We start from the raw sequence: 13,171 nt of genomic DNA on the forward strand, positions 1-13,171 counted from the left end.
TATCACTGCTTCATAAATCTACCCCTCAGCCTGTAACTTGACAGTTGGGAGCTGATTGCTACATTATCACTTCCACTTTATCACTTCTCTAGGCTAAGGGGGATATTCAATCCAGGGTCACAACTGTTGGGCTGGCCTGACAGCCCTGACCCTGTCCCGTTCTCGGCCGGCTCGATGTGAAATCAGCAGGCGGGATTCAATGTCCCACATGCTGAACTCTGAAAAGGGAGCGCGGTTGTGAGATACGGCCATGGATAGTCAAGCTGCGGCCAGGAGCTCAATAATGCCCGTCCCGAATGCTTCTAAAGTCGTGTCCGTTCTGCCGAGATCCCTGTTCAATGCTGTCTGGGAAGACAGCATTAAATAGGGCCCAGCCGCTATTTCCCCCGTTGGGAATAGCAGTGGGAAATTGAATACCCCCCTTTACACATCAGCGCCACAGCTTGAGAACCACTGCAATACAAATTCTTTAATGCATGCAAGAGGGATATTCCATACAATAATTATCCCATGGAAAGTTAAACTGATAGGCATAGTAGCAGGGGAGTAATATAAGCAACATATATTTATGCAGAAAAGAACAGAGCATAGAGTTGTAATCAGGGGCAGCAACAGGTCGGCTGGGCCATGCCCATTTCAATGGAAAAAAAAAAACCACCACTTTGTTTAGACGGGCACCAGTGGGAGAGCAGGCAGTATTGCACACCCCCGCAAAGAGAGGACATGCTACCGCTGCCTCTCTCCACAGCTTATGATCATTTTAATAGGCAAAACCAATGCTGGTGGCTGCCGATCAATCTACAGGGTATGTGGATGAACAGAAGTGAATTCGGTCTCACTACATAACTGAAACTAAGGATGACAAACACAATTTACCTACTCTAAGATTTTCTAAATTTTTATCCTAGGGGTGCTATGAAAAAAAATTCTGATACTTCAGGGTGCTGAGATTCATAAAGGTTGGAAACACTGAGTTAGATACTTCTTTAATTATACGGGGCACCAAACGGTATCCATACCCTGTACAAGGTAGCCGTACAGTGTAAAAGCAATACAAATTCCATAAGTAAAACAATATTAGGAAAATATAAGCATGAGTTTACAGAATATGTTTGTGTTCAAGTTATGTATGTATGTATGTATGTATGTATGTATGTATGTATGTATGTATGTATGTGTATGTATGTGTATGTATGTATGTTCTTAACTGTAAGAACATTAGAGACGATCAGAAATATGAAAAACTGACTTTACCTTTGGGTTGTTGGTAAGCATGTTATACCACAGTATAGATGCCCAAGCATTTGGCATCTGGCAGATGTTGGATATTACAACAACTGGTAATGAATGAGTCTGTAGGTGAAAGGAAAAAAATAAAAAGATGTTTAGCGACTACAACATAATGTTCTTCTCACCACCCTGCTGGTTGGACATTGGGTTACAGGTAGCCCACTCTCATCCAGGAAACCATTATATTTTAAGTCAGTGTTGCAAAGTCATTACAATTACAATTCATAATAATTACGTACAATGGACCCAAGTATAGAGTTTATACCCAAAAAGAGTTTTGTAGATATTTTATAGCATTGAACACATCCAGATGCTTGGCTATTACATTTCCATTCACATGCTGACACACTTTAAAGGACAGAAGTTTAAATTGAAGTCTTAATAGTGAGAATAGTGGCATATTACTTTAAATACAGAATAATTCGATACATGTACTGTAGTTTCAAGTGCATATTAGATACCCAATATCTAGCCAATCGTCTGCTGACTAACAACTAAAAAAAGATAGAATTACAATCTCTACCCATAATACATGGAATATGCTTGTTCCCTAGTGTGATTTACAGCAGAAATATTGGCAATTATCTAAGGTTGATGTGGCCATTTTAGTCTCCGATTCTAGTGTAATGGTAGGCATGTACAACCTCTGAATGAAAAAGTAGGGAAATGCAACCAAATGAATACAAAAAAAGCCAAGTAATCAGTGTCCACTCGCCACGCTTCGGGCTCGGTGGCTCGCTGCGCTCGCCACACTATATAATAATCAACTCCATGCCGTAGTGGATAGTGGGGGTATGAACAGGTACTAAATCGCATGCGATATCGGGTGGCGCGGTGAAACTACACAAGTACCAAGTCTAATAATGTGGTCACCAGCCAGATCGCACTTGTTACAAAAAATGGGTAAAGAAAATGTTTGACTATGAATTGAAATAAAATGTACCAAGGTGTAACTGGAGGTAGTAGCTACGAGCTGTATTAGCAAGTCAGATGCCTTAGTGAGGGAATGAAAACTCCTCCCACTGGTGACCCTTTCATAACTCCTCCCACTGGTGACCCTTTCATAGCCTATCAGCCTAGAGCATTCTAGTGTGTCGCACCAGCAGCAGGCACCACTGGACATGCGCAAGATCTCCTGTGAAGCCTGGAACTGGTCAGCCGCTACTATAGTATAGTCAACGACACATGCTACTATAGTATAGTCAACGACACACGCAATTTGTAAAGATTAATCATACATCTACACCCGAGTTCTGTCACTTTACCAGTGAAGAATAATATACAATCTGGAAGTTACAATGTGGTGTAGCCGAATGTTTGGAGTAACCATCTAAACTGATCCTACAGAAAAACATCAAACCCTAAGCCAGGCCTGTCCAAACAGTGACTCTTCAGCTTTGCAATTAGGGCAGTGGTTCCCAAACTTTCTTGTGATAAGGCGCCTTAGCGTATCAGTACCCTTTTCACAGGACCCTAGACCAAAAGTTTCTTATTGATAAAATTAAGTAAACTGTGCTTAGGCTCAGTTATGTTGTGGTTGTCCAGATATTTTATATTTGACAGCCACCAGCTGTTTTTTTTAATTCTTTTTTTCCATGAGACATCAAGTCAAGCCAGGGTGCCACGTCACACAGTTTGGAAACCACTGTATTTGGTAATGCTACAACTGTCAGGGCATGTTGGGATGTGTAGTTTCACAACAGCCATAGAGCCACAGATAGGACAGGCCTGCACTAAGATAAGTATATTATTGTACACATTTATCAATAACTTAAGCTGAGCACAAATCAAAATGCGTAAATTTCCTACAAGTTAACTTGTTGACTGTTGGAATAAAAAAAAAAAAAACAAGGACTGGGCTGCGCTAGTCCATAAAATGTCCAATAATGAGTGTCCACTTTATATGGTGCATCCGATTGTGTAGGATAATGATTACAAAAGTAATATTACTCCCTGTCAGTCAGTGATAAAAACCCCCATTTTAGACATGTAGAGGAACTTCCTGCTTGATTGTATAAACCGTGATTTGCCTACAGATTTTCCCTGTATACATAAGTTTTATAATAAATTAGTGAATTTCATACCTCCAGATCAATTTTCAAGCCTTGGTGATAAACTTCAGTTTCAAACGTGATTAGGTGAAGTTCTTCAGTAACGATAAGCGATGCCTAGGGAAAACATTTTTGTTTGAGGTTAACATGCAAGTTCCAACATTTCTTTGCTTAATAGTACCTAGCTCAGGCAATTGTGTTTGTCAGATAACGTGTTCTCTGCATAGAGTAATATCTGCTCAAAAGTCGCTGTATACGATTCATAAATATTTTAGTGAATCCAATAAGCTGCCCAAGATAAGAACAGCAAGTTCCTATCACTTGTTTAGATAAGCATAAATTGGGATAATCAGATCTCTTCTGATGTAACTTTGAAAAGGTTGAAGGTGGCGTTGGGCAAGGAGGATGGCATAGTGCTGACAGATCGGATCTCTTCTGATGTAACTGAAAAAGTTGATGGTGGTGGTGAGCAAGGAGGAAGGCATAGTGTTGACAGATCAGGAAATTATGAAATTAGAGGAGCTGCCCCCATGCATCTATGCTGTAGTCACACCAAAAACCTCCTCATGGTATGAGAGGTTGCGTAAAAATCTTATAGCATTGGGCATCTATTTTGTGTGACCGAGTCTCTGTACCTGTATACAAAGTGTCACAATGTAGCAGCCACAGATTTGGGCCGTTATTCAGGTTGACTCTCAAGGCTGCGGATTCGCAGCCTTGAGTCCCAAAGAACTGGGCGGGCAGCTGACATCCCTTGATGTCAGCTGCCCACCCCCGGCACCCAAGTCACAGGGCGATAACCATGGGAACGACTATCCGCCGCCCAACGCCCCCAGCCTCGGGTGTGTGCGCATGGAGAACAGTCTGTTCGCCATGGCCTTATGAACATGGCATATGCACATGTGCAGAAATGTGCATACGCACAACAGTCCCCCATGCGAACGAACAAGAATGACCCCATTTATCCAGTAACATTTCTGTTTTACACTGTATACAGACTCAGGCCAATATCCAATTACTTGCAATCCTTTCCGGCAGTGACATTTTTGACTGTTGGTCATTATCACACTACAGGTCATTTTTATCTTCTGAAAAAGGATCCAAGATTGTGCAATAATATATGGAATCCAGAATAAGTATCCGATCCTGTGTGTTATAGCTGCGTGGCTTTTTAAGGATAGATTATGGAGGACACATTTGTATTTCCAATTTAAAAAAAATTCTCTAATGCTCTATGAACCTTTTATGGTCGAAGGCTTAAAATCTCAGTCTCATTAATTTGATTTCAAACAAGGAGTATTTGTTAATAAAAACAATATATGTACTCTGTAATAATCTAAATATTAGGATATTGGTATTCAATCGCAAAGTAAATGCAGTGATATCTGCAATTCTGTGAAGTGCACCTGACCAGTACAAAGATTTTTACAGAAAGTGAACACACTCAAGTAGTTCAACTCACATCACAGTTAGCTCTTCCACCATTGCCACAGCGCTGCTCCCTGAGAGTCTGGAAAAACACAAACGTTGAGTTAGAGGTTAAAAAAGGTGCATTTTTTCTTTACTAATAGTTTCTTTAAAAATGGAGGACCCATTTTAAATAAATGGGTTCTCCATTTTAAAGAAACGATTAAAGTGGAGGACACAGTGGTGAAAATGTTTTAAAACACATTAAAGTATGAGAAATATATTTGGCATTGATTTTACACATTATTAGAACGGTATGTGACTCACTAAATTCACTGTATGCCCAGAGAAAGGAATGCAAAAAATAACGTAGCAAGTTAAAAAGGGAATGCATGGTAAATTATGGGTTAGTTAGGAGTGACCACTGGGGAACACTGGAAGCCTGTGGGTATAGATGGGCTCAGCTGGAGTCTAGGCACTTTCAATTTAGCACTGAAAGTCAAAACAACCAATTTCCCCCTCTATTACTTGGAGAACACTAGCATACTAGTTCTAGTCTTAACAGGCTCTAAAGCTCAAGGAGGAACCAAATTATGGGTTAGTTAGGAGTGACCACTGGGGAACACTGGAAGCCTGTGGGTATAGATGGGCTCAGCTGGAGTCTAGGCACTTTCAATTTAGCACTGAAAGTCAAAACAACCAATTTCCCCCTCTATTACTTGGAGAACACTAGCATACTAGTTCTAGTCTTAACAGGCTCTAAAGCTCAAGGAGGAACCAAAAGATCAATCTGGCAAGGGTATCAAATTCTATGATCACCCACATAACCTAAAAGAGCAATTCTACAAATTACATCTCCCCTACACAGTCCATACATAACTTCTGTTCACTTTTCTACATAACACTCACTGATCAATATTGTTATGCGACTAGATTATATACAGTATGTTTGCAACCTGGCTGTACCCTTTTAAAATATATGGCACTTCATAAATGGATTTCTATTACCCTATAGAAGGTAAATTTGCAAACAGGGTTCTCTTACTTCTGAGTGTTCTAACAGCTTTGATCCCAAATGTAAAGCACAACTAAATTTGCTTCCACTATTTAAGTAAAGGTTAATAATAAAAGAACACAGCAATTGGGGACATAACTGAAGTTTCGTAGAAGTTCGGGTTTAACTCTTCCAGAGAGCCAAGTATCTATTGCAAAAACAGTACAAGACTGACAAACTGGGATTAGGAATACTTTTTCTTTCATACCAGAAGAACCGTAATCCAAGTTAGGAATTTGAAGTTTAATTCTTTCATTGGCTCAAACAGGGAATATTGTAGGAACGTTAGAATCAGGTTGCAGTCTTACGGTGGGACATACGGAGGCTTTATCCTGAGGTCTGAATTTCTGGGAACACGGTCACACTGCAATGAAAAACCACTGACTACGCCGACACCTGCATCTTTAGAGATCAGAGGTGTAAAGTTGGCCATACATCAACAAAATCGATTGTCGGATTGGGCTGGTTGGAACAAAATCCTGGTAATGGATGAGAGCAAAATAACAGTTGACCATTTGCTTTGAAATGCTGGAAAACTGCCCAAAACTGTCATTCAGATATTACCAGGTTTTTGTTCTAACCAGCCCAATCTAACAATCGATCTGTAGATGTATGGCCACCTTAACTCTGTCCAGTCTGAATGAAAAAGGAGCAAATGCCTTAACAGCCATGGTAAGTATAGGTAAACAAACAGACCTTTTTGCAAAAGTCAAAGAGGCAGTGACCAAGGAGCAGTTGAAGATCCCAGAACCAGGCCCTGCGTGACAAGCCTGGAGCCACTAGGATCACTGTGGCTACTTAGTGCTTAAGAACTCATGAAAGTATAGAGAAAAGATGGAAACAGGTGCAAGAGATCGCACCTCCATCGAGTTTACCACCTCTACGTCCAGGTCCCACATTCTGCAACAGTACTGGGGCAACGGTTGGTTGTGGTCATAGTTACATAGTAGGTAAGGCTGAAAAAAGACTTGCGTCCATCTAGTTCAACCTGGTATAGATATCCATTGCTGATTTGGTAGGTTCTGGTATTTTACAGTCAAATTATATTTCTTATTTGTACCCATGGATGTCTTTCTCCAGTAAATGTTTGTCCAACTTTGCCTTGAACACATTTAATGGGCCAGCCGTTACCACCTCTCTGGGAAGAGAGTTCCAGAGTTTGACTGTTCTGACCGTAAAGAAATTCTTTCTACTAGCTGAATGAAATCTTTTTTTCTTCTAATCTATACTCATGCCCTCGTGTCCTAGATTCCTTTCTAGTAGAAAAGAAGGTGTGTGACAGTTCCTTATATTGGCCCTTGATATACTTGTACAGGTTGAGCATGTCCCCCCTTAAACGTCTCTTTTCTAATGTAAATAGTCCCAAATTGCTTAATCTCTCCCCGTAACTTAAATTCTCCATTCCCCTAATAAGCTTTGTTGCTCGCCTTTGGACTTTTTCTAATTCTATGATGTCCTTTTTATAGTGTGGGGCCCAGAACTGCACTCCGTACTCGAGGTGAGGTCTCACCAATGCTTTATACAGTGGCATAATTACCCTTGAGTCCCTAGTTTCCATTCCCCTCTTAATACATGCCAGAATTTTGTTGGCCTTTTTTGTAGCTACATTACAGTGGGCACTACATCCCAGTTTGCTGTCTATTTGGACTCCTAGGGCAAAATGTAATAGGGTGCGATTTTTTTCGTAAGAAAAAAATCACACCAAATCGCACCTTTAAAAATCGCATTTTTTGCTGCGAATTCGCATATGTAATGAGATGCGAATTTGCGGCAAAAAAGTGCGATATGGTGCGATTTCGGGCGCTTTTTTAGTCCTGAAAATGTGCGATTTTCAGTCATGAAAATCGGCACATTTTCAGTACAGTGCGCTGTGCCCGGGGTTCCGGGGCTCCTGGGCTGAAGAATCCGGGGTCCAGGATCCGAAGTAGTCCACAGGGGTACCTGAGGAAGGAAATCCTACTCACCTGGTCCCCGGCGACGACCCCGGCATCTTCAGCTCCAGGCGCGCTGCTCCCGGCTGCTGTGGTACCCGCTCTCGGACTGAAGAGGCGCAGAGATGTTTCATCTTCCGCGCCTCTCCTCAGAATGATTTCATTGGCCGCCTAGCGGCCAATCAGGAGCCGAGAAAGTGTCCCCCGGCTGTGGCATTACCCTGCTGGCTGGTTGGGTCTGGTGCTGGTTCTTAAAATACGGGGGACCCCTAGTCATTTTGTCCCCCGTATTTTGGGAACCAGCGCCGGACCTTGAGCCTGGTGCTGGTTTTATAAAATCCAGGGAACCCCAACTTGATTGTTCCTCTGATTTTATGACACCAGCCCCGGCTTTTTGAGCCCGGGGCTGGTTATGCTTAGGAGGGGGACCGCACGCCGTTTTTTCTTTTTATTTTTTGTTTTAACTATTTTTTTTTACAACAGAAGCATGCACAGATCTCAATGATCTGTGCATGTTTCTGTAAAAATCGCCAGCAAGAAGCTGGTCTATTTTTTTTGCGCTTTTTGGTAATGTCCATATGCGACTATAGAACTCGCATCCTATTACATATGCGAGTTCTGTAGTTTCCTATGGGAAAACATCTGGATGCGATTTTCAGTGTGACTGAAAATCCCATCTTTTAAATGTGCGAATTCACGGGAAAAAATGCGATTTTTCCCGCGAATCGCACCCTATTACATGTGCGATTTTTAGAAAAATTGCGATTTTGGCCGATTTTGACCAAAAATCGCAAAATCACCCCTAGATCCTTTTCAAGTATGGAAATACCCAGTTCCTCTCCGCTAAAGTTGTAACTTGCACACTGGTTGTGTCTCCCAAGGTGCATAACCTTACATTTATCTACATTGAACCTCATCTTCTATTTTTTTGCCCACTCATCTAGAATTGCAAGATCATTTTGAAGCATGGTGACATCTTCTGATGATTTGATGACTTTGCTAAGTTTTGTATCGTCCGCAAAGATGGATAAATTGCTGAGTAACCCTATCCCAATATCGTTAATAAAAATGTTAAACAAAATGGGCCCCAAAACCGAACCCTGGGGCACTCCACTTTCACAAACACTCTTTGTTCTCTATTACATAGCCAATTCCCTACCCATCTGCAGATATTTTCACCCAATCCTAGGTTCTCCATTTTATTAATCAATCTCTTGTGTGGGAATATTGGCACTACCTCTGCTATTCTCCAATCTTTTGGTACTATACCTGACGATAGTGACTTGCTAAAGATATAATGTAGGGGGGTAGCTTCATCCCTTAATTCCATTAATACCCTCGGATGAATCTCATCTGGCCCTGGTGATTTATTTGTTTTGAGTTTGCTTAGCCCCAGTATTATTTCCTTCGGCGTGAAATCCACAATGAGATATGGCTTATTTGTCCCGTTTGTGGTAAATGTTCGTTCCACAGTCTGCTCTCCCTTAGTAAATACCGATGAGAAGAACTAATTTAACAGTTTTGCTTTTCCCTTGTCCTCAGTAACACTTTTTCCACTAGTATCAGTTAGTGGGCCTATGTTTTCCTTAATTAAACCTTTACTATTTATGTATTTAAAAAACTTCTTTGGGTTGGTTTTGCTTTCAGTGGCTATGCACTCTTCATATAATATTTTAGCTGCTTTGATTACCCCTTTACAAGTTTTGTTTGATTCTTTGTATTTTGCGAACGCCTCCTCATTCAAGTTCCTCCTCATGGTCGGAGGTCATAAGATCCTTCGGACTAACTCGTGGAAAAAAAATACTGCTGAAAAGCCCATTCTCTGGGCTGAATATCCTTACAACTGTGATAGTAGGCCTTTATTTCAGTTCTTCACATCTGTTATGAACCATAAACCATAGTATGAGAGAGTTATTTGTCATTGGGTCGACCACTGAAGGTCGACATAGGATTTTTCACTTTTTTGACCCAAATGTCTACACAATGTGGCGCCAAGGTTCCAGACACAAGCTCTTCTTTAGCAGGAGGCATCCATGTAGCAGGCTGACAAGCATCAGCTCTCTGCAGCCTTTGCTCAGTGCTTGTAAGAAAATGAGATCAATAATGAGAGAGAGCTGGAGCTTGAACCTTAGTGACCAGCTCCCTCGCACACATTACTAAAATTGGGCCTTTCAGTGGATAGAGGGAGAGGAGTCTATCACACTTTCTAAGTTTCATCTCCTCTCCACCAGTCTATACTGGAAAAACCAAGAGAAAAGCCCAAGGGGCTAAATAGAAGTGCTGGTTCTATGTACTTAAAGATCCCACACTGTGCACTGTTGCTGCCCCTTGTCAGAGTTTATGTACCTCAAGGCAAGACATGGAAGGGAAAAGGACATGCAGTTTACACTGACATTATTGGACTGTGCATCACTGCCCCCTTGAAAATACATACAGTGTAAACTGCATGTCCTTTTCCCTTCCTATACTGGAAAACACTGAAAAAAATACAGTTATGCCATTAAAATAGTCATCACAATCTTACCAAGTGTTTGAATTCAGCAGATAAGCTGCCATTATTTGATTCCTCCATATTCATCACCTTTGTGTTTGTACCAAGGATATTGAACTTGCGTGACCTGGAAGTATAGGATATTATTTGAGAACCAAAGCAATCTCAAACTGCTGTGAAAATGCTTTTTGTGGGCATGGGAAGTTATTATTTATGGAACATGTACAATCTTTACACAATTTGCATATGGTGACTGTGGCAAAAAGGTCGGTGTGGTGCGTGAAATTGAACTTTTTAGCATGAAATGAGGATAGGTGTAAATTACACACACTTTTTCTAGTTGCTATTTATAGGAAACTACAAATAATCCAGACGTTTCTTACCCCCTGAGTGCCGCAACATCACCCGAATCTCTGCAAAATATAAAAGAAAACTATTTAGAAATAGTACTTTATTTCTAGTACTGAAAAAGGACATAAAGCCTACTTGTTTTATATTCTAATCATGTGCCCTATATCAAGATTACCTTGGGCACCTACTGACCAGTCTGATACGAATAAAGTCTACTCCTTACCCAAAGTTAGGAGGGAAGAGCATATTTTTGTGTAGTAAAAATTATTGGTTGGAGATGACCATTTGGATTAATTTGATGGAAGTTGTAGTCCACCTGAAACCTACCCGATATGCACAGAACAATACACATTACATATTTAACCAATTTCCAAGAGTAGTAACTTTTCCCACTTACTTATCAATGCAGACTTTGATTTTCAGCTGGTAGTTCAGTTCAGGAAACTTGACAAGCAGTCTGTTAAGGAAAATGTAATAAATGGGAACGGAGCGATCAGTTAAGCTACGTGAACAAAATAAAAACAAAAGACCTTAACGGTCTCTATACAGTTCCTCATCAGGCAGATATTTTCTGCAAAATATTTCATGTTTTATTTAATTAAGTATGAAGCGGTAATAGGCCCCAAAGGCCTTAACATTGACAATTAAATCAAATCCATAATAACAGGCTAGCAGCAGCAGTCTCAAATATAGATAATTAATACAACAATATATCTAGAACCCATGTTGACTCCCCTCAAACCGTGAACCATAAATGGTTAACCCCATACTACCATTACAGTGTCAATTTCTGCCACTCCTCTGAAAGCTGTATTTGTCCACCCATTGGTTTTACCTCTGCAATTCTCTGTGTATATCTAATCTATATACCCAAATACCAAGAATAGGTGCCAGTTAACACTATGGCACCCTTTAATAAACACGACACTCTGTATCCCCCTGTACCCACAACCAAGATGGTAACTATTGCCCCAGTCCTTATCAACACTACATCGCTTTCCCATAACAAAGATGGCATCCCAACCAGGGCATCTGACTGCCATTTCCCACAACCAAGATGGCGACTACTGCCTCAAACCACCAGTATCACAATCTCAATAAAAAGCCCTGTAACTAGAGGCCCAGCACTCCCTGAAGAAGGCTAGGAAGCCGACACGCGTAGGAGAACTACATTCCACCACAAACTTTTCCTGATCACCACCGCCCCATCCCCCTAAGTCTCCTCGCGGCCGGGAGTAGCGCGCACATGAGCCAGGTAGGACTCTGACGCGGGGTGACTGTATTCTCGCGCTGCCGCAACCAGGAAGTCACGTCCCGCCCAGGACCTGTGGAGCCAGGCTTGCAACTCAGCCACAGCGCTGAACAAGCCGCGGCGTAGAGGACAGCATACCACCACAAGCAGACGGAAGAGCCGGAACCCCAAGGAAGACTACAGCGGTGAACACAGGTGAGCGGTGCACTGCGGAGGGGACGGGACTGCAGCCTCCCCCCACCTCCCCTGTGTACTCACCCACTCCATCTCTCCCACCTTGACTGTGTCTGTCCCCCCCCCCCCCCACCACCATCAGGACCCCTGGACTTAGCCCATTCCCACTGCCCAGCAGCCCTCACTAACCCACCCCAATACCCCACACATCTACTCCTAATCCCTTTGCATGTTTTTGCAGCGTTTATTTGTGCAAGACCACAATAAATGACCTACTGCATAATTACATTTCTCACTTTTGTTGTTATTAGTACATGCACGGTCATCACTCATAGTGCAGCACCTTTTTTGAGCGCAGGTTACAAACCCCCATTCCTACCATTTTATTTGATTAAACATAAAAAGACAAATGTTAAGCATAAATGCAAAACAACTTTTCCTGCTTCAAACAAACTATTCAACTCCTACATACTAATGCATTTCTACATATCCCTGTGCAACAGTATTAACACCTTCTACTGTACTTTGTGTAAAGGTGCCCATACACTGCCTGCGATGTCTCGCAGCAGTGTACGGACACCAGACAGCCTGCGAGTCGCCGGGACACATGCGATCCGTTGTGATGGATCGCATGCGTCCCTGCTTCCCGCCCGCCTCGCCGCCAGGAGGAACGGATGGTCGGACGGCCTGCCGATCCGACCACGTGGTCGGGCCCGATGCGTACGGGACAGTGCATATGACCAGACGGCATGTCAGGGAGGGACGATTTGGTCCGATTTAACGGGCCGATTGGTCGCAATCGGACGAAAACGGACCAAAAAGACTAGATACATTAAGTAGCTGACCAATAAGAATAACCCCTTGACCCACAAGAATAAGCCCATGCCTTACTAACACAGATAGCAAAGCAGGTGCAAGTTCTATTTAAAAAAAAATAATAATAATACAAGTGAAGTGAAAGGTTTCAGACTAGCTGGCTGATTTTGTCAAGCCCTTGTGAACAGTCTAGACCACAGGTTCTCAAACTTGTTCCTCGGGACCCCACACGTGCATGTTTTACAAGTCTCCTCATAGAATTGCAAGTGAAATAATTAGCTCCCCCTGTGGCTCTTTAAAAATGTGTCAGTGAGTAATGAGCTGGGTGACCTGGAAAATATGAACTATTTGGGG

At 42.0% G+C, this 13,171-nt stretch overlaps 1 protein-coding gene across 2 annotated transcripts in view; it reads right to left on the bottom strand.

Annotated features, from left to right (window-relative positions):
* The window catches only part of STAT3 (signal transducer and activator of transcription 3), a 104,757-nt gene that overhangs the window by 23,736 nt on the left and 67,850 nt on the right, over window positions 1-13,171 (bottom strand). For both annotated transcript variants that reach the window (XM_083146911.1, XM_083146910.1), the window contains exons 11-16: window positions 10,973-11,032; window positions 10,608-10,637; window positions 10,258-10,351; window positions 4,804-4,851; window positions 3,375-3,458; window positions 1,255-1,353 (exon numbers count right to left, since the gene is read on the bottom strand). In XM_083146911.1, the coding sequence (XP_083003037.1) occupies window positions 1,255-1,353; window positions 3,375-3,458; window positions 4,804-4,851; window positions 10,258-10,351; window positions 10,608-10,637; window positions 10,973-11,032 (415 nt within the window). The remainder of the gene's footprint in view (window positions 1-1,254; window positions 1,354-3,374; window positions 3,459-4,803; window positions 4,852-10,257; window positions 10,352-10,607; window positions 10,638-10,972; window positions 11,033-13,171) is intronic.

Source organism: Crinia signifera, chromosome 6 (genome assembly GCF_055691185.1).
Source record: "Crinia signifera chromosome 6, ASM5569118v1, whole genome shotgun sequence".
Lineage (NCBI taxonomy): Eukaryota > Metazoa > Chordata > Amphibia > Anura > Myobatrachidae > Crinia > Crinia signifera.